The sequence below is a fragment of the Aquila chrysaetos genome, chromosome 2 (genome assembly GCF_900496995.4).
Source record: "Aquila chrysaetos chrysaetos chromosome 2, bAquChr1.4, whole genome shotgun sequence".
NCBI classification, from domain to species: domain Eukaryota; kingdom Metazoa; phylum Chordata; class Aves; order Accipitriformes; family Accipitridae; genus Aquila; species Aquila chrysaetos.
Window position 1 is genome coordinate 55854694 of NC_044005.1, and position 21755 is coordinate 55876448.

Here is a 21755-nt window from a genome sequence, read left to right on the forward strand (position 1 = left end):
TGAGCGACGTGGGGACTCCTGTGTGTCTTCTCCCTGTTTTAAGCTTGTTCTTTCAGTGTAGGCTGTTTGCTGCATGAAAGACCATGTATTTACAGAAAGCTGTTGAAAAGGAGATGGGGAGCATGGAACAGGGTGCATAGCAATTGGTGATTCTTCAGGACTTGGCTTAGAAGGTCAGTTTCAAATAATGAAACTAATAAATGAATTTTTAAGTAATGTCTTGGACTGATGAGATTTGCAAGGTCTTATTTTATGGGTTATGTTTCCTTATTGCAACTTGGATAATTACCTTCCCTCAGTGATGGGAAGGGGGTCTGCTCTCTGGCACTTTGAACTGGGTACACGTGACTTGCTGTTGAGACTCAATAATTGAGTCTGTTTCTGCTATCTCGTTGCTTTTATTTGGCCATTTATTGGAGTGGGTTCAATTAGTTTTGAAAAGCTCTTTTTCATGTAGACAGTTTATTTTTGTAATAGCCTTCTATTCTACAGAATCACCGTTAGGTCAGCAAGGTAAAACAATGAGGCGGATACGCCATGAAACATTAAAAAGTGTAGTCTCGTGGACTATGTCATTAGCTATCTTTTTAAAAAAATGCAGCACATTTAATGTCAGTCAGGACCTCTCTGGGAAGCAAAGAGAAAGCATTTCTTGAGGTGGTCACGTGCAACCATGTTGTGTTGGCATGTCTAAAATAGGTTAAAAAGCGCATACTGTTTACCTATTCAAATTCTAAACCAATACTCTTTCTTGGGACATGTGCCTTTGGAATGCAGAGGCTGCTCCTGAGCGGTAAAAGCCCAGTGGGTGAGAAAACGAGACCATTCCACCCCATCCCAGCCCCCATCCATGCCTGTGCGTAGAGGACGGCTGGAAGGGCAAGGCGCGATCCCAGTTGCACGCAGCCAGCTGTGCCTTACGAGGGTGCTGAGCGGGAGTGCCTGAGTGAAGAGACCCTTCTGGAGCCCAGAGCATCGTGCAGAGAGACTTGAGTATTTCCCTGGAGAGCCAGATGGGATCTGGCAGGCCCGTGCTGAGCCAAGGCTAATAAACTCTTGCTGGCCTCATGCTGATCTGTGTGTAGCTATGGCTGTGTACCAGCACTTACCTCTTCAGGGCTAGCGGCTCCAGAATCGGGCTTCGTGTGTTAACTTGGAAATGCTGACCTGCCCCTGGATGCAAAGGTGCCCTGGGAAGTGTTTGCGTTCATTCTGCGTTCTGCCAGCAAGTCCTCCTGGACCTGTGCTTCAGCACCACACTTGGGGCTTGGTGCGTCCCCAAGCTGTCTGCGTGTAGGTGTAAAATTGGGAATATAGTAGGGTGTTTTGTGATGCTTTTATTTCCTCAACTTAGAGTACTTATAGAGATCCCAATGGGGATGACTGACTGCCCTGTCTAGTAAGTTAACCCTTTTTGCCAAGTCTAGTTGCGCTGTATTGTTGCATCTTTTGGGGTATATTGCAACAATTGGAACTTGAGAGAGACTGAGATGTTAGGATAATCTTTGCACGGACTTTGCACGGAGGGTGGTTAAATGCTGGAACAGGCTGCCCAGGGAGGCTGTGGAATATGTGTCCCTGGAGGTGTTCAAGACTCAGCTGGACGGGGCCTTGAGCAGTCTGATCTAATTAGCCTTGCTTTGAGCTGGGGGTTAGAGTAGATGACCTCCGAATGTCCTTTCCTAAGTTAATCTCGTTCTGTGGTATTTTTAGCTTTTATTCCTCAAAGTTCCACTGAAGTGAAAAGTATCTCTCCCTTTTGGGGGGCTGCGTATGGATGGTAATAGGTGCATATGCTAAACATTTGTCTAACCAAGAGATCTGAAGAGTTTGACACTTAATGCTGTGTTGATTTAATGTGCAGTAGTGGTAGCATTATCTGCTGCATTTCTTTTAACACCTGTTTAATGCCATAAAAGCTGAAATGTCACCAAAGAGTTGTATTGTGGAGAACAGCATAATATAATAAAGGGTAAATGAAACTAAATTTCTCTTCTGTAAGTGTATTTTAAATGTCTCCTAAATCAGAACTGTCTCTGACTTAATTAGCTTGGGTTCCCATAAGTCAACTTTACTCTGGCTGGAATAACTAGATGCAGCTTGAGAAGTGTGAAGTGGAACCCTTGTGGAAAGTAGACCTATTTTGAGGGAGGGATGAAAAAATCATTGCTCCCAAAGCAGCCAGAGTGTTTAGTGAAAAATATGCTGGATGGTAGGAGAGGAAGAAATGTCCCAATTTCCCAGTAGCTGTATGCAAAACTATCACGTTTCAGTACGTTAGATGATGACACAGAGAGGATGGTATGAAGAATGACACTTGGAGTGGTATTGGCTTAAGATCTTGGTTGGGACCTCCTTACAGGGTGTGACGGGTGAGCCATGGCCGGTCACATTCACGTCTGGCTCCTCTGGTCTTCTGTTCTGCTGCCTCACCCTTGGACTTGAAAGCTACTCAGTGGCATAATTAAGAGTTAAGAGACTTTTGGACAGGAAAAGCAAAAAGTTTAAGGAAGAGAAGGAGATACATTGCACAAGGTATGGCTAAAATAGAATGAAGGGGAAGGAGAATGGTGTGATTCTGAAGATGGTGAGAAAAGATAGGAAAGCGTGTTAAAGGGAAGAAGATGCAGTAACCTCAAAGGAGAATGAAGTTGAGACAAATGAGATGGACAGGCATATCTAAGACCTCCAAGAACCTACTTAAAGTAGATTGTCTTAGATGTCATGTTACAGTTAAAAGTGCATACAGTAAGAAAGCATGTACTGTATTCCTCAATTCACAAGTGGCTTGGCGAGCAGCTGTTATCACTCTGGCTAGTAGGTCTAGTGATTTGGCTGCTATATGGGGAGTATGTATGTATCCATATATTTGTGGCCGAGGTTATATATGTATATACACATGCATATATGTATTGTTACATTCTTTTCTAAACTATTTAATTTACTGGGAAACAAGTACAGCTAGAAATAGCAATGATCTGCAGATGTCATTACAGGGGCAAATTGCTGTTATGACTTTGGATGGACATTGCTGAAAGTGTTTAAATGACCTAAAAATAACCACATGTAGCATAAGAGACATTGTATGTGAACTGATACTTCTTCATGAGTCATTTCCTGCTGCAAGTGTTATGCAAAGCTAACTGCTAGAGGGGGTGTATGTATGTGATTATATATAAAAATCAAGAGCAGGCAGTGCTTTTTTCCCGAAGTTCTTTATGTGGCTCTGCTGGTTTGGCGTGCGAACGTGGTGATCAGTATTCTGCCTATAAACAATGCTCAGATTTAGATACTGGTTATTGGAAATTCTGATGGCCCTCTGGGGTTGTACCCTGTAGTGTATTTTCCCTTGAGACTGACTATAAAGTAGGCCACACGTTCTCAAAAATTCCTTGAACAGAGGAACTATTTGCTCCTCTGAGTTGTGATTTAAAATTTAATATTTTAACGATTATTTAAATAAAAACCAACAAATGAAACAAACCACTAGATGGATAGATGTCTCGCAGAGACCGCTTGTGTGCAGCTACTCTGTGCCTGCTCGAGTTGGTAGTCTGTCTTTTGATAACTGAAAACTACTGGTAACAATGAAACATAATGAATTACTTTAGATATCAGTGTTAACGATTTCATTGCTGGCTTGATTTTATCACCTTCGTCATGTGGTTTATGCACAGTTGGAGATGACTGTGTTTCAATGGCCTGTTTTTCAACTGGTTTCTGTCCTAAAATTTGTTAATCTCTGATTGTATTTAAATGCTTGCAATGCAAAATTCTGCTGTGAGTTGAGAATCAGTTCTAGGATAGGAATCATATGATAAATGTCTTGTTAAAGTTAGTGCAAGAACAGTTTAAGGGTCATGTTTTTAAATAGTAAAAATGTATTTACTGGAACTGTTGGGGAAGCTTCTACCTAGCAAAAAGATTTTAATTTAAAAAAAACCCAAACAACCAAACTAAAAAAACCCAACCAAACCAAAACAAAAAACCACCACCAAAAAAACAAAACAAACAAAACCCCAAAACATTAGCAACAGAGTCTGGCTCAAACCTGAACTATCAAACATAGGATTCAGTTTTCATCTTGACCGGTATTTTGTTGTTGACTTCTGTACTGTATCTGTAATGACAGACTTCTGGCTTCCTTCTTTATAGGCTCAGATTATTCCTCAGTGGGATGGTTACCTGGTACTGAATCCCTGTGGCAGTCCACAACTATTTCATCAAGCAGTCAAAGCAATCCTGTCAGAAGACACAGTATAGCTTCCGACAGCGGGGACACTGGGATTGGTACCTCCTGTTCTGATAGTGTGGAAGGTGAGTTGACGCTTAAGTTTTGGATGTTTCTGAGAGAGGAACGATCCAAAAATGTTTTAAAGGTATGTTTCCCAAAATAACAGTACTTTTCGAAAGCTGTTGAGTGCATGCAGTTTTTTGTTTTCCTGGCTGGCCCAAGTAATTATTTTGGTGAGGTTTAATTAATTTACTTCTGCATGAGTTGTGTGCATTAACTTGCATTTCTGCCACAAAGCTGGTACTTGTGTTAGATCTTTTGATAATTGCAGTTACAAGAAGTGCCAGATTTATACAGAGAAGTAATATCCTGTACTATAAACAAGTGGTAAAAGCAGAAAAAACTTTTGAGGGAGTTGATGAAAGGACAATGCTTTCTGGCATTCATTGTGTGTGTCAGCAAAGAAAGGTTACTCATTGGGGCTGGGAGGAAAAAGGGGTGTGTTGTCTTCTCATTTCTCTCTTCTGGTGGGAAATATGTTTACATCTTATTGCATGGCATTTGACACAGTCAGTGATCTTTAAGGAGAATCAACAGTATCTAAAGATTGTTAAAACTCAGTTTGGACTAACTCATGATTACTGAAAGCTGATCTTATCAGGGAGGGGTTCAGCCTCTAGGGTAGCAGCATCTCCATAACGTTGGCACCCTCCCTATGGAATGTGTCACTGTAATTAAGCCTGAATGAGAGAGAGATGAGGCAGTAATAAGGCTTGAGGTTTTCTTCTTGCACAGCCTTATTTCCCAGTAAGATTGTCAAGACTAAGGTAAGGACAGTGGGACTGTGATATATTTTTCTCTAGTGCCTTTCTGTGCCTGGTAAATTTTTCAGAAGGGGTAGCTGAAATGAGGAAGAACAGGAAAAATTAGTAGAAATGAAGTAAGGAATGCTGAATCAATGTAAGAGACAGAAGTCTGTATAGGGGGGCTGAACATTCCTGAGAGTTCTGAATGCCTCAGAGTTAAGTCTGTCAGGCCTCTTTGCACATGAGGAAATCCTTTCCACCCTCTTCCTGTTGCATCTGTCAGTTGGAAAGGAACTCCCCAGGAGAGTCCTCATAGCTTTCCTTCTGCTTACTTTCATTTCTAAACCTTCATTGGCTTTGGCAAAATAAAGGTTTTACTCAGATACGCAAATTCATGGGTGTAAAACTGAAATAGTAAATGGTTATTAATGCAGAAGCCTTACTGCTTTTTCTTTTTTTAAGAGATGCAGGAGGAATAAAGCTCTCTCATGGTGTATATATATAGATTTACAATCAGACTCACCCACGTGTTGTCCAACAGCATTTTAAGATGCAGCATTTGAATTAAAAACACGCTCTTCCCTCCCCCTTCTTCGAGGGCTTCCCCATTTGAGGGGTGAGAGGAAATGGAACAGCACCTCCTCATCAGATGTTCTCCTGGCTCCAGAGGACACCAGAACAACTGTTCTGGGGGGGGCAGGGGGAGGTATGGCACACTGACACAATCATCACAAGTTTGATAGGCATTTGTTACCGGTTAACTAATAGCTCTGTCCATTTGCATGCTTTTAATAGATCAGTTACAGCTGCTTTTTGGGTTTCACAAAGTAAAATAAAGAAGGGAAAAGTTGCAACAAGAGATAGTTCATGAAGTTTGTGCCTCTGGCAATGCTTGACAATGGTCAGTTCTACTGTATCCTTAATGTTACTGATTTTTCTGCCACCTTGTTTGAAAAACTTCCAGTGGCAGAAAAGAAAATGTGGGGGTGGGGGGGGGGGGAAGGGGGTGAAGGAGGGAAACCTAAATGTAAAATGAAAGTTAATGGAAGGAGCATATGACAGGTTTGGAAATTGAACCTATACATACATTTTTAGTGGAAAGTGCTGTTGCTTATGGTACCTAGTTGTCTGCATCTCTCAAGCTGCCCCCTCCCCACATCCATGAAAAGAAGAGAGTATCATCATGATCTGTGGGACTGCCAGGCCAGACTGGTAATTGCAGACTTGATGCTGGCCATCTGCTCTCAGAGTGGTGCTTGGGAAGAAGCCCTTGGGGATTTTTCAGAGGGGGATTTTTTTCACAAGTCAGCAGATCATTACAATTTTTAACAATGCTCAGAGAATGAAATGTGGCCTCGCTATTTCCTTTCTATTACGCCTACTAAAAATCAAAAACTTAATTTCAGAGTTAACAACATCTGCTTTAATTCTGGAAGTTGCAAGTGAACTCATTTGTACAGATGTGTAGTTACTAGTAAATATGCTGGTGCAGGGAATGGAGCTGTGATGCATTTAAAATCTGTTTTTACTAGTTTTCCTTGCATCTTAAACGTTCCTTCAAATTTACCTTCTTAGTCATCTGTCATTTCAGGAGCACTCCTTCTTTTTGAAAGTGCAGGGTTTAAAGAATAGTGCCAAGGAGCTCTTGTGTTTGGCTCAACCCGTATGGTTTGGAGGGGAGATGGGTTTTGACAAAGACAAGAGGAAGAGCAATCTTATATCTTAAAATGTATTCAGTTGGTTGTCTGTATATTATGTTGTGCAAAGGCAGGAAAACTAGGAAATGAAATAACTAGTGGAGTTTCACTGTTGAAGTTGAGCAATGTTGATGTGCACTGGGGGAAGCTGAGGAGAGAAATTTAGAAACCTTAAATGTGGGGATGTTAGTTTGGGTAGAATAGATCTAAAACTTTGAATTCAGAGTGCTCTTCATTTAAGGATAAAAAGGCATTTTATCTCTGTAAACTGCAGTTAATGTGGTTGGATTTTTTTTTTTTGTTTGTTTCCTGTCAGTAACTGGTTCTGCATTCAGATAAGCTTTTGAGTGAGATAAAAATAATTACTGTATTCTGTATGGAGCAGGAGGAAAAGATTTTGATATGGTCATTTCCAGGTTCTTTTCTTTTTAAACTTACCTCTACTTGTAAGTCAACTCTGTTATTACTATTTTCAACTTACCCTGCACAAGTCTGACTGAATAGTTTACTCATTGGCACTGATTGTAGCTAAGCCTTCAGAAAAATCTCATATTCTTTGTTAAGAAATATGGTGGAAGTGAAATGTAGAGCCCTATGAAACTGTTGAAAAGTTCCTGCATTTCTGGTAGAGTAGGAGGTTGTGTTCAGGATGGATTGTGTGGAAGAAAAGGTTTTAGCTGGTGGCCAACAGCTGATCAACTATCAGTGAAGACTCTCTGAATGGGCTTGTTCTTGTTTTCCTTCTCACTGGCGGCTCTGAAGTCGGCAGACATAACATTTGTGGCTTATGCTTACAGGGACAAAAGATAGCTCCCAACATAAAACAGCTAACAGCTGTGTTACGTGTAGGTCTTTAGATTTAGGTTGTCTTTTAAACTTCAGACTTTGACCAAAAGATTGTTGTGACTATTTCACATCTGAAGCTAAAAGAGGAAACAAGGTTAAGGGGAGATGGGTGGCAGAAAAAAGCCTCTCTTGTAATGGAGAAATGCAGGTATAAAGTTCTGAAAACTTTCAGTTACAGGATGTTGTGTCTTATCTTTGTGCAACTCAGAAGTCTTTCAAAGGGTAGCAGATTGTGGTAAACTTCTAAATTATGACTTCTCTAATTCTCTGTCTACATTAAACGCATAGTCTAGATTAAAGTGCTTCTCTTGCAATTTACAATGTCTGTTAGGAAAAAAGCATGGGATACTGTATGGAAATGTGCAGTACATTCATGAAGCATGATGTTTCCTATTCTCCATTAGCAATAATAGCATTTATACTTTTACAGTTTTTAATAACCATAGTGACACTGTGCCAGTCATCCATCAGTCTCTGTATAACCATTCTTTCAGTACCATTTACATAAGAAACATAGACTTCATGTTTTAAGCATTTTTGAGACTACACCCCTGGTAGAAATGTTGATTTAAGATGGATGGATAATAGTGTCTCTTTTTGTATAGAAATCTGAAAAAGCATGGTCTGTTCACAATTTAAAAGGCTGTTCCATAGCTATATGTAGAGGTTGCCTTTGGGAGAGGAGTTTCACAAGTTGTGGTTCAGGGAGTATTGTGGACTAGATGCAGCATACTTGATATATTGTCACTGCATTTTATGTAGATATGACTTCTCTGGAACACGTAACTGATAAAATAGGAACTTTTTAATGTTTTAATGTTTTAACTGTTTTAATGTTACGAGACTCAGAGGAGTCTCTTGTCTCTCATTTTGAACTGAATATGTTACCTTTCCAACGGATTAAAAAAATCTAATTAGTTCAGTTTAATTGTAGCGTTTCTTGATACGCCAGGGAACATGGTACAGCCAGCTCCAAAGGTATTTGATTTTGCTATTTCAAGCACTCTTCTTCCAGCAGGTCCTGAGCATGGCGTTTTAACACTTGGTTTTTTTCTTTTTGCTGAAGGAAAAAAGGAAAAACTAATAAATACAGCTATTGAGTATAGTGTAAAGGTAGAACTGAATTTCAGGAGACAAAAACCTAATTATGAGTATCTTGGGGGTGTGTGGTTCTTTTGTTTAGTTTAGCATGCTGCTAAAGATAATGGGATTGAGAATGTGTACCAGTCAAATACTGGTTTGCGTTATCAGTTTTGATGTCAGGAGGGTGCAATAGCACAAGGATCCTAGATCTTGAGAGGTGGCAGTGTACTTTGTGCTCATTGTCTACTGTGCTCTGTAGTTTTGGAAGATGATGGATTTTCAGAGAAGTCCCTGAACTTAATTGAGTTGAGGTTAATCTCTATGCCTTTGGATCCTGGCAAGTATTGGCATAAGTTTGGTGAAGTAGCTTAATTATTTGGAGGGCAGAAAATAATTATGTTCAAGACATTCTTCCTTGGTTTCCTTCCTCCCTGCTTGCCACGCTCACGTTGTGAAGTAGTGTCCTGCCCATTGTGAGTGAGCCTTATTGTGTTACTTGGGTATTATCTATCCTGACAATCAGAAATGTGCATTTCACTTAAGCCTGTACTAGACCCTCTTCCTTGTAGAATAGGTACTGTCATCCCATGCTAGAATGAAGTGTCTGTTTTTCTGAGGGGAACATAAATATTAATGCTCAGAGCTTGGCTGTTTATTTTCTGAGGTGTTTTTTTGGTAGGATTTGAACAAAATTTAAACATGGGTTATTTCAGAATTCTAGTACTCTATTTCCAGGATTTAATGGATAGGAAAAAATGATGCTAATAAATTTCCACTAAAATAAGACATGGAGAATTTGCTTCAAATGGTAATAGCATACTCCCTGTGTGAACCTGTCTACTCTGAATTTGAAATTGGCTTGAACTAAACTAAAGGCACTCACTAGTTCCACCTGTGAATGTTCTGCAGAGAGAAACAGATGCTGCTTTAACTTGATACTTTGCCTTATTTTATGATAGTTTCTTCATAGAAACAAGCTCACAGTATGCACATGCTCAGTTTGCCTCACATAAAAAATTTTTCTCCAGCTAGTGGGAGTGTTCTGCCCAGTGAACTTGGTGAATTTTGCCTTCAGCTAACATCGGTACTTGGTTTTTAGAAAAACGACTTCTGTTTGTTCTAATCTGAAATAGCACAGTGAAAATAAATTGTGCTTACTTAAGTTTGGCAGCATTCACCGTGATACTGTGCAGAAAGTTATCTCTATCATATATATTTTGGAAGCTATGTCACCGAGTTATATCAGAATTAATGTGTTTAAGATGGTGTGGGGGGTTGTTCCCCACTGGCAGGTAAGCCCCCACATAGTCTGTCTCTCTCGCTTTCCCCCAGTGGGATGGGGGAGAGGATCAGAAGAGCAAAAGCAAGGAAAAAAACCCTAAATTTGTGGGTTGAGATAAAGATGGTTTAATAAGTGAAAGAAAAAAACCAAACAAAAACCAAGTGGTGCAAAAGCACCACCAGCAGACTGATGCCCAGCCAGATTCTGAGCAATAAATACTTTGGAAAAAACCTGCCCCCCCCCCCTGTTTTATTGCTGAGCATGGCATTATATAGTATGGAATCTCTTTGGTATTTCAGGTCAGCTGTCCCAGCTGTGTCCTTTCCCACCCTTCTGCACCCCCTCGCTGGGGTGGCAGAGGCCTTGATGCTGTGAAAGCAGTGTTCAGCAATAGCAAAGACACTGCTCTGTTATCAATAGTGGTTTTAGTCACCAGTGTAAAACAGCGACATAGGAGCTGCTATGAAGAAAATTAACTATGTCACAGCCAAACCCAGTACAATCTTTGCCCCTTATTCCATACCATTTGTATCATGCTCAGGTGAAATCTCAGGGAGTTGTTTTTAATATGTCCTGTAATCTGTATTTTTGGAGTGTGGTGGATATCTGGGAATCCCAGATAGGAAAACAAGGAGCATCATGCGATGATCTTCTCTATATTTAGGTTAGTATCATTTGACCTGGGCATGCCAAGCATCATACATCTTTGAGAGATTTCATGGTGGACTTTGCACTTTTCCTTGCTACTGTTACATCAAAGAAAACTCTTTGGCCTGCATTTATCTGGTCTGTAACTCAGGATCTCATGAAGCAAACAGGAGTGAGATCAGAGAACAGCAAAAGAGAGGAACGTTTTGAGCCTTAACCTAAATTTGTATGAATACTAGAAACATATTCTGTAACTACTCAATATTTAATGTACATATTCAATTAGCATTTGCAGCCTTATCTTAAAAAAAATCACAGGACTGCTTTTTAATCCCTTCCACTATAGACAAAGTAGTGCACTTTGTGCTAGACTGTAGTGATTTGGGTTGTAGGCAGTGAGTTGTTTATAGCCTCCTGCTGAGCAAGAAAAGACCTGTTGCTGCTGCCTGGAGTTCTAGCTCAGGACTTGACAGAGAAGACTGGTTGTATCCTCCATAGAAAGGTTTGCCAGTCCCTGTTTTTTAAGTTTTACACCACTACTTATTTCTGGAGGGCTTATGTTTTGCTTTTAGTCTTTGTTCAACAGACCTGTTTCTACCTTAATGTATGCTCAGATGAAACTTTTTTTTTTTTTTGTGTAAAGTCCAGTTAGTGTGTTTTAATGTCATCCTTTATTTTAGCTGTGATTTCAGTGTACTGATGATAAGGAATTTTTGTAAAAAACCTTTGAAGTAGAATGTAAAAGCTCTCTGTTAAAGAGAACCTTCTTCAGGGCCTCACTTGTGTTTCTGTGAGCTTCTGTGATAAGTCAGATGGACTTTTTACATTAGTTTTGGCAGTATAAAGGCAGCAGTGAGAAAGAACAATGTGTGGAGACCACTCTTATATGAAGCATAGTTACTCCATCTCACTTCCTTCATCACTGACTTTCTTCAGGTTAGAGGAATTAAGTGTCTGTATGGGAAATACACGGCAAATGACAAGTCTGACTCGCTAGCCCAGGTTTTGGGTGAAATGAAACAGTTTGAGTTGTGGGGACTGGTAAGAGGGGGAAAAAAAGCCTGCAAGAATGCTTGCCTGTCTGCTCATGGGGGGTTTGTTTGCAGTAACCTCACCTGAGTTGGTAACAGCTGGCCTGTTAATTTTCAGGCAGAATAGGTGCAGGTTTGTTGCTTTTGATATGTTAAATTCCCTGGAGAACTGTGACTGTTTTGTTTTTAAAGAGATTATTATTGTCACTGTGTCGGTTTTTTTTTTTTCTTTTCATGGTCTTAAATGCTTCTTACCCAGTCAAACTTAGAAGGAGAATTAGTGTGGGTTTTTCTCAGTGCAAACATGGTAAAAGAAATCTTTGGAGCTTTTTCTTCTTCCTTTTAAAGGGCTGACAGATAAGATTTTGTTATGGCAATGATTGCATTTGTGTCAGCTGCAGTCATGGAAGGCTGTATTGTAGAAGTATAGTCGGCTACACAGAGGTCACTTCTTTGGTGCTGAAAGGGAACAACCCCTCATTCTAGAAAGTGTCTTTTCAATGTGCACTTCGCAAATTAGAATGTATGAAAACTATGAATTGAGATGACAACGGAGTTGATCTGTTTTTTTTATGTTATATTGAGCTGTCAACAGCTATTGGCAGTCTTTCAGTTAATTACAGAGTTTTTTTGCTTCCTTACTGGTCCTTTGATTTTTTTTTTAATTTTTTTTTTTATTTTATTGGTTTTTTTGGTTTTTTTTTTAGCAATGGTGTTAAGTTATACACATTTTTTTTTTTTTTCATTCATTCAGATTGAAGAGATAACGAGGACATGTAATTTGAGATGAGCAGGGGTTGGAATAAACCTAGAAAAAGAAGGGCCATCTAGTTTAAAAGGTTCTGTTTAACCAAGATTATTCTTCTAGATTATTCTTTGTAATAAGTTATTCCAGTTTTAGGTGATATTACAGTAATTAAAGTTCTCTTAAGTATTTTATTTAAATGTAGATGTTAGTTTTTGTGAGTATTGTAGCCCTTAGAAAGTGTTCAGTAAACATAATCTCATCTTCCTGCTGTGTCGAGGAAATTGCAGACGAAACCTGAGTCACCTATGTGCTGTGGTATTAAATACTTTCTCTGCTCTATGTTTTTGTTGTCCTTAGACACTTTTAAAGCTCCTGGAGCTGATGGTCATATTCTCACACCATAACATTGCGTTCTCATATTGCTTGTAAAGGTTGCTTCTTGTTTATCTCCACAGTACCTAGAATGTGTGACCCTTTTTCACAGCCTCATACTGAGTGCTACAATGTAATTTTACTGAAGTTTTGGAGACTTGAGGAGTTGTGTCTTACTTTAGGTACACTTACTTACTGGTAATAGCTGATTTACCCAGGTTTATAATTCTTTTGTATTTTCAGCTAAAAATACAAATGTAAAAGTAGCATGTCATTAATTCATTGTAAATACAAGTGTTTGAAGAAAATTGATGACTGGGTGCTAAAGTGAATTCACCATTAATATTGTGTCTTAATGGAAGAAAAAAAGACTTTCCAATGCAGAAGTGTGTAAGTGAATTCAATTTCTTTGGCAGCTCATAATTTTACTGTTCTTTGTTCTTACCAGTAGCAAGGTTTTAGGGATGTGGTGAAAGAAGAAGGTTCTTAATTCAAAATCTACTTGTGTTTAAGAGGAATTGACATGAAATCTACCAGGATAGTGCAGGTGAGAACATCTCCCAAGTAGATATTCCTCCATTTGAAATTTAGCTTTACAGCTGTGTACAAAAGATAATATTGTAGATGCTATTTTAAAATAACCTGGAAGAAGTCTGTACATAGTCTGAAGAAGGTCTTGGCTATACAAAACAGAGACAGATCTCTCTTCTCCAGTTTTTGCCGACACCGTATGAACTATTTACTGCATTCATTTGGATGTACCAGCTAGCACCAGGTGACCTGTTGTGAGGATCGGCAGTTGATATTTGAGTTGAGAGCTGCACTGAATTTGGAACTGGGTTGAAATGAACTTGTTGCTTAAGATTTGTTGTGGTTCTGTTGTTAAGATCTAGACAATATCAATACTGTTGGTACTGCCAGAGAAAAAAAAAAAGCCAAAAAACTGGAGGCCCTGTGTTCCCTTCTGGCTGCAGGATGGTCATTGAAATGTAGCAGTAAACAGCCTTTTGATTGCAGAGTGAGAGTTGGGACCCTTGTCCGTTTCTCCCTGTTTCATTTGAGGGAAACTATTTTCATCTGTGTAATTTAACAATAAAAGAGCAAAAGTGTCATGCGACAGATAGGACATCTGAATATGCTGCAGTTTTAAGCCAGTTGCTAAGAAAACCTTAGGATATGTCTCAATTTAAAAAGTACCTTTTTTTGCTTTGTGTCATGATGACTTGACAGTGATACTGAAAAAAGCATGTTTAAGCTTTGAAAGAGTAGGTTTTAAAATGTGGATTTTTTTAAAATACATTTTTATTTGTGTAATAAGTCTTGGCTACTGCTCTTTGAACTCCTCAGTTTTCTGCCTGTGATGATCTTTTTATTTTGCTTAAAGTTAGATCCATTTTGTCTGTATATAGATCCCGGACTTGCTTTTGTCCAGAATGACATGTACTTAGAAGGCAGAAGTTGAGCCTTATCCTGTGGATGGCAGAATATTGGCCCCTTGAGAGGAAACTTGTGCCTTGATTTGACTTAGGGTCCCCCCCACTGTTGTTAGTGGCGGAGGCTTTTTTTTTTTTATACAACCCCCAGGCAAAACCCACAGCTCTTCTTTTTACTGTGAAATGCCCCCATGTTCCCCACTGCCACAGTGATAGCAAATCCTGTCATGAAGTGGCCACATGGAGGCTTTGTGTAGGTTTGCTGGTTTATTTTAGTACCATCTATTGATAATAAACCTCTTAAAGTATGTTCTTGCCTCTTGACTACTTTGAAATTGTTGGAGGGGAAAAAGCTTCCATTAAAGATGATTTTTCCACTGCAGTTTTACGTTCTTGTATTGTAGTTATCCTGTGTAATTGGTTGAAAAGTTTATGACTCATTCAGCTTATGACAACAAATACAACTTATGTAATGAATAGCTTTGTAGTGCATATTCAGGATTTTTCTGCAGAAAAAAGCTTTGAGGCAACCCTGGTCAGAAATGTTAGTTGCATAGATCTAAAGAGTATCTTCTCTGTATGTGTGTATTGTTTTAAAAATGTCTATTAACTAGCAAGATCAGAAAAAAAAAATCAAGGCAATTTATGTGTATATGTAAGAATAAAATTCTGTATGTTCTTAGAGGGAGAAGGAGGTTTGGCAAGAAAAAACGGAATGTGTTTTTTCCCTCTAATGCAAAGACTTTCTCTCAGACAGCAGTCCTCTGTGCAGCTTTTTCTAAGTTTCTTCTAATAACAATGAAAACCAGAATGATGTTTTTCATAGACTGGGTTTGCTGCTTTTTTTTTTTTTTTTTTTTTTTTTTTTTTTTTGATCTCAGGCAGAGTCAGTGTAGTTCTAAGAGAAATTAATTTGGTTTTGTAAACCAGGATAACAGTGTTATGGTGGTGGAAGACTAGACCCAAGACTGTGTTAGTGGTCTGTTTCTGTTGGATTAGTAGGAACCCAAGAGTTCTTGTAAAAGATATAGGAGTAACTTCTCTAAATTTAGGTCAATTTCTTCTTGTTTAGTGTATGTCTGGTATTCCTGTAGTGTTCAGGAATTGCATCCTCTTCTGTGTACTGTTATCTGGGCTGCTGTTCCTCCAGACACTTACTCCTTGGAATAGAAGGAGAGGTAAAAATAAAATACACTTGGCAGATGTTAGTAATTTGTTACCTTTATGGATTACATAAACATAAATTACCATCTCGCTCCTTGTTAATTGTCTTTACAATATACTTCTTGTTCCTCAAGATGACTGGATGGATATTTATTTTACTTTTTTATTCTTGTGGCATTGAACACACAGTTTGTAAGGGTGTTGCTAACAAATTCAGCGGATTGCAGAAGTCCTTTTCTTTCCCCGTGAACTTACTGTCCCGGAAGAAATCACATTCCAGTTTTGAGATCACAACATACTCTTCTTGACAGTATGGCTCTGAAAAAGGAAGGGAAGTGGAAAAAAACTTGCTTTCATCTTGCCAGATAATAATGTAGCTGTGACATGACGATCACCTCTTAAATGTATGACACACCTGGCATTGAATGCCTGTGACAAATTCTGCCTGGGTGTAGGTTGGCTCCTTGAAACTCACCTCATGTTTAATAATTTAAATGCCACAGTCTAGCTCATCTGAAAAGAAAATAGCAAACAAATAGTTTAATTCTGACTTTTTTTTTTTTTCTTTTTCTTTAAAATGCAAAATTAATAAGGATTTTGGTCTCCTTGAGAAAGAATTTGCACTGGCTATTTTCATGCTGTAGAATCACAGATGTGGTTTAGAAAAGACTGCTGGAGGTCACCGTTTCCAGCCCTGTGCTCAGAGCAGGACTATCAGCAGCACAGACCAGGTCAGCCGTGACTTTGGCTGATTCTTGAAGACCTTGACAGGTTCCTCAGCCTCTTTGGGTAACCTGTTCCAGTGCTGTAGGATATCCGTGTGAAGAATTTTTCCCTAATGTCCAGCCTGAACCTACCAAGCCACAGTTTTTGGTTGTTGGCCCTTATTTTGTCTGCTACTATGGAGAAAAGCGTGACCAATAAATTTAACTATCTGCCATTTATGTATTTATGTTTTTGGGGTGGTGGGGTTGGTGGGTTGTGGGTTATGTTTTGGTTTTTTTGGTGGGTTTTGTTTTTTTTTTTTTTTTTTTTTTCCCCTGGCCAAAACTGTGTGCTGGCTTATCATTACCTTTGGTAGTTTTTAGCAAGTCTAGATATTATAAAACAGCATTTATATATATATGTGTGTATTTTTGACGTATCTTGCTTTAACAACAGTGGATGACTCCCTGTGTTTGGGCTGCTCTTCCTAAATACACATGATAATTTTATTCTTGATATTGGTCAGTGAATCAGAAGACTGAACACCCTGTACATGTTTATTAAATTGTATGAACTATGATAAACTCTTGGTGGCACATCCTTTTCCATCAGGGATTAGTCTACCACTGTCAAAGGCTAAAAATATCTTGGATTTTCAAAAATAGATCAGTCTTTCTAGGCTGATTTAAACAATGGCATTTTTTGTATGAAGCAGCAGGAAGTTTTCAGTTTTCCCATTTACATGTTTTACCATAGGAACATCTAGAGTTTCTGGACAGGATTATAGTTTATTGCTCTAATTTATACACAAATTCTAAAGAACAGACACTTAATTTTTAACTGGGCGAGAGATTTTCAGAGTAAGTTTTTCCTTTGAGAAGTGGTATGGTTAGAAATACTCCTTTCTCACTGTGTCAGCTGTCTGTATGCACTTACCCTTTGCTGTTGACAGTGATGGCAAGGTTGTAATTCTAATTGGCTCAGCTTGAAAAGTGAATTAAAAATATGTTCCGAGAGCATAGAAAGGGAGTTGGATTCACTGGGACACCCATAATCATCAGTTGTGGTTCTCCTCATGTGTTAGAGAAATCTTAGTAGCCGAAAGAAGTCTAGTTGAAAAAATTTGAGAGACTATTAAGAATTCAAAGGAGATGGGTTTTTCTTTTTTTTTTGGCTTTTGGCAGTAGTAAAATAAGACCTGGCAAGTTCATGGTGCAGATATTTAGTAAAGGGACCATGCAGATAAAAGATTGTCTAGTATATTATAATCTTTTTATTTAACTTTGTGTTTTAATGGCATTCTTAAAAGTGATAATTTTAAAATGAGCCTTTATTTAGTACTGTGCCAAATGTGTGTGTAATGCACACTAGTGGTTTGTGTAGATTATCTAAGTTTCATGATGTAGAATTAACTTGAGTAGGTACTAAGCTGTGAATTAGGATGGTTAAACTTTATATAACTTTCTACTTTATACCAACAGGACTTTCATATACATTAAAGTGTAGCTATTTTCCATCTGGGAGGAGAAGTAAAAAAAAAAAAAAATAAAATCTTGAGAGTATAAAGATCCGCCCCCAAAATGTGGTTATTTTCATCCTTATGTGAAACTCTTGTTATAGATCCACGAAGGGTCATTCTGGATTGGAACTGAATGGAAGGCCAGGCTGTTTGCAGGTTTAATGGACATGGGGTTTTGGAAATCATGGGTTTTCTGTGAGTTTGTAAGCTACACTGGAAAAGTTTGTTCTGTTGGGTGATACTGCTTGTGGAGGAGCAACTCTTTTGCCCTATCTAGACTGGGAGAAAAAATACTCATGATGAAAAAAAATCCCTTGTGAAGAAAACACTAGCACTCTTTGTGGAGGTTACTTGGATATCTGTTGTCTAATATAGCTTCTAAAAAAACCTGAGTGAAGTGATTCATGGCTCCTGTAGAACTGGAAATGTGCTGTCCCTGTGACACTTGGTCTGAACTTGATCTTGTGTTACTTTCTCTCTCCTTTCAACTCCCATCAGTGTCACCAGCTTCAGTGTTCCTGGTCAGGTCTCATTACTGCCCCATCTTCTCTCTCCTGATGGGGTTGAGGGAGAAGAGAGGGAAAACAAATCTGACTTGAAGCAGTCCACAGGATAGGTGTGCTTTCCACATTCAGCCCCTTCCATGAAACCTCTCTCGCCTCCACCAGCTCTTCATACGATCTTACTCCTTCATGCTGAGGTGACTGTGGCAGAGGACTTCAGTACGGGATGCTCCGCTAGATTACTTTACTTACACAACTGCTCCAGTTTGTTACTTTTCTGTTCTTTCAGTGTCAGTTCCTTAAAAAAAGGAAAGTGGTGAAAGGTTGGTTCTGGCCCGACTTCCTGTTTTATGGTCTTTGTTGTAACTTCTGATGTTAGTAATGGCTCAGTTCTTGTAAAACTTGGGTCTTGAGAATCATCCTTTGGCTTCAAAAGAATATACATGATATACGTAAGAGAAGAAACAGGCCTTGATTTATACTGGTGAGATTTCTGCTTTTAGAATATCTTTGAGATGGTGCAGTAATACTTCTGTCCTTCTCTTCTTGCTGACTTTTTTTCTTTCTTGTTTTCCTTTGTAAAATGAGGTCTGGGAGAATTGCATTGTTTTTCTACATGTTAAGACTAATATCAGTAAGTGATATAATCAAACTCTTGCAGGATACAAAGATGCAGTATATACACAGAGATAGTGAATAGCAAAAATTGCAGGTTTTGTGTTTACCCATGAGTTTAATTTAATTTTTTAATGGAAATGAAAATGTATTTAATCCTTAATAGAAATTGGGGTGGAATATTTTGGAAGGAGATGGGGAATGTGAAAAATTCAGAAGCTCTAAAATAAGTACTTCTGAAGTTTTGGAATGAAATGGGAATTTGAGAGTAGGTAGGAATATTATGAATATATATGAATATTTATTTTAGTTAGCTCTGGCAGGTAGCATAGTCTAGTAGAATTAATAAAACGTGACTTACTGCCAAGAGTTCATGTTTATATGGGACTGGGAGTACTATACTCCCATGGGAGTAGTATACCCTTAATTTACAGTAAAAGTTTAAGAACATTAATTAGACTGTTGCTTACATGAGTGGGTATTATTCTAGCTGTTGAGAGGTGGGTGTGGGACTTGATGGAGAGCATGACACTTGTAGTGGACTTCTGTGTTTCAGAAGTCATATATCAGACTTAGAGAAGCATGGATTCCCCCCCTCCCCTGCAAACATACTGATTTGTGAGGCTGGTTAAATAATTTAATTTATCTTTTATTTGTGCTTATATAGACAGTTTTACTAATATGCATTATATGAGAGTTTTTATGTGTGTATATACGTACAAAACAGTTACCATGCTTGTTTTTCTAACATCATTAATCTTTTTGGCCTGTAATAAGTGAGAATATAAATTAAAATCTAAAAAGTAAGGTTCAGTACAGAAAGACAGGATAAGAAAAATATTTGGGGTTTCTGTTAAGAAGCTGTTCTTGCATTCAGTGTTGATGTTACTGATGCAGTTCTGTTTCCACTGCTCCATCATTTCAATATTTGTAATTGTGCCTAATCTGCCTACAAATGCTAGCCCAAGATGTGAAAGGCAATTTAGCAGTGGTTGATTATAAAAATATTTTATGGAATATGAAGCACAGTAGTTTTGACTTATCAAAAATCATTTGTGTCAATGTCTCTTCTAAAGCTTAAGTGCATTAATAGCCTTCTACCACTTGAGTGGTGATGTGAAGATATATGTAGCTTCTAAAACTGCTACCCTTTGCAGAGTTTCAGATTTCATCCTGGTAGCTTGGATGTGGGCTGAATGCCATTACAATTTGCTATGTTAGGGATTTACTGGTACTATTAGGTAACACTGGAGAACACATTAGATACTGCATTGTGCAAAATGGCTCTCTTGTGTTTCTCTGGGGTGAAAGATGACTTCAATTATTAACATCATTAGACAAATTTTTTTATTTAAATACTTGCTGTAAGTAGACAATTCAGACTCTCTGAGCTAGTGGTTATGGAGCTGACTTTATTTCAGAGCTAGAGAGCAGGTCCTGGTAAGCTGTTTTCTCTGGCACCAGATTTTATGGTATACTTTGTTCCCTGCTTGTTTTGATCAAAAAGTAAGATCTGAAGTTGAGTCTAGCTTTTTAAGAGTTCTATTTTTAATTTCTGGAACATGCTGTGCTAGTAATACCACAACTGAGGTGTTTCTTAATAGGTTGGAGAGCGGCGAAGAAACAGTTTTTTATTGTTTTGCGTGGGTCAAAGCGCTGCTAATATGCTTGGATACCATAGTGATGAGTACTATAAATATCCAAATATATGCGCCAACAACTGGAAATAAATTTATAAACACTAAATTCTTTCCATTATCAAAGGCAGCAATAGAAACATTCTCTGCTCTCCCACCTCTGGCTCTGTACTTGTGACTGCACATTGGAAAACAAAATGGACATACAAACTCTTTGTCTTCTAATTTTCATGGGGTGCGAAGTGATCACGAAACTCTGAAGAAAAATGTAATTCTGATTGTTTGTGTTCAAGCTTGTTAGCTGTTTGTAAACAGAGAACCCCTCTTCTGTTTTAATATTGTCTAGGAGTTAGTGTTCAGAAGACTGGGTAGCATTACAGGTAGCAGCACATAAAATAACTCTGCAATTCTTATGTCATATCATATGCTTTGTTTAAACATGAAGGCTGTGGTCAGCGCTGCTGGCGATTCAGTGGGTACTCAGGGAGCCGTGTTGGCATTGAACCAGCATCCCGTTTAGGTGCTGGGTAAACCACGCTGTTGGGAATTAAGATGCCAAAGTGATTTTTAGAATTATGGTGATCAAACCCCAAAACTTTACCAAGGGAGGATTTTGTGTGTGTGTGCGTGTGTGTGTGTGTGTTGTCGTCTCTTTGTTTTGAATGCTTTAGCATGTTTTATCTTGAATGACTACAGAAATTATCTCAAATATGCAAGTTGGAGTTTGGTTACAGTTCTGTTCTTTACAGTGGATCAAGTCTTTTAATCTGAGACTGTTTATATCATTTGTAGCAAGTGTTGTGTTTCATACCAGGGAGAGTGGATTTGGTGGACCAAATGGTGCCTGACATATATATAAATTGGCAAAGGAAATTTTGGTCTTTCACGATGAGAAACATTCTTTTAAAGCATTTATCATAATTAATGACTTATATATTCTTGCTCTTATGATTTAGTTGGATTTTTTTACTTTCATTTAAGTAGAGTCCTAATTAATAAAATTTTCTGCATTGTGGAAACATCAGGGCACTACACTATCTTCTCTCTGGCATAGGCCATGGGGGGAGAAACAATAACTTTTTTAGAAATGAATTGCCTGTGAAAGAATGCAGAAGTAATAAACCGCTGTTAATGTTTTTTGGTTTGGTTTGGTTTTTTAGAAATTATTTGCAAAGCTAAATATTTTCATTAGGAAAAGCTGGGGTAAAAGACACTGTTGGGTGTTATACATTTCTCTCCTAATTTGGTATCTGTTTAAGCGTGGGTGATAGTTAAAATCAGATCTTTTGGCCAGCCTTTTCAAAGGACACAAATGGCCTTCAATTTTCAGAATATTTCTAAAAAAAAGTGATATACAGGTTCAGATGAATAGTATATAACTATCATTACTTAACAGACTGACTATTAGCAGGTGACGAAACACTGGTTAGCA

The 21755-nt window shown here is 38.4% G+C and overlaps 1 protein-coding gene across 3 annotated transcripts in view; it reads left to right on the top strand.

Annotated features, from left to right (window-relative positions):
• CEP85L (centrosomal protein 85 like) overlaps positions 1-21755 on the top strand; it is a 122696-nt gene that overhangs the window by 13695 nt on the left and 87246 nt on the right. For 2 of the 3 annotated variants that reach the window (XM_030035538.1, XM_030035545.2), the window contains exon 2: positions 4156-4317. In XM_030035538.1, coding sequence (XP_029891398.1) covers positions 4156-4317 — 162 coding nt within the window. Of the gene's footprint in view, positions 1-4155; positions 4318-18480; positions 18556-21755 lie in introns of those variants that run through there. The other variant, XM_041129127.1, reaches the window with a different exon arrangement.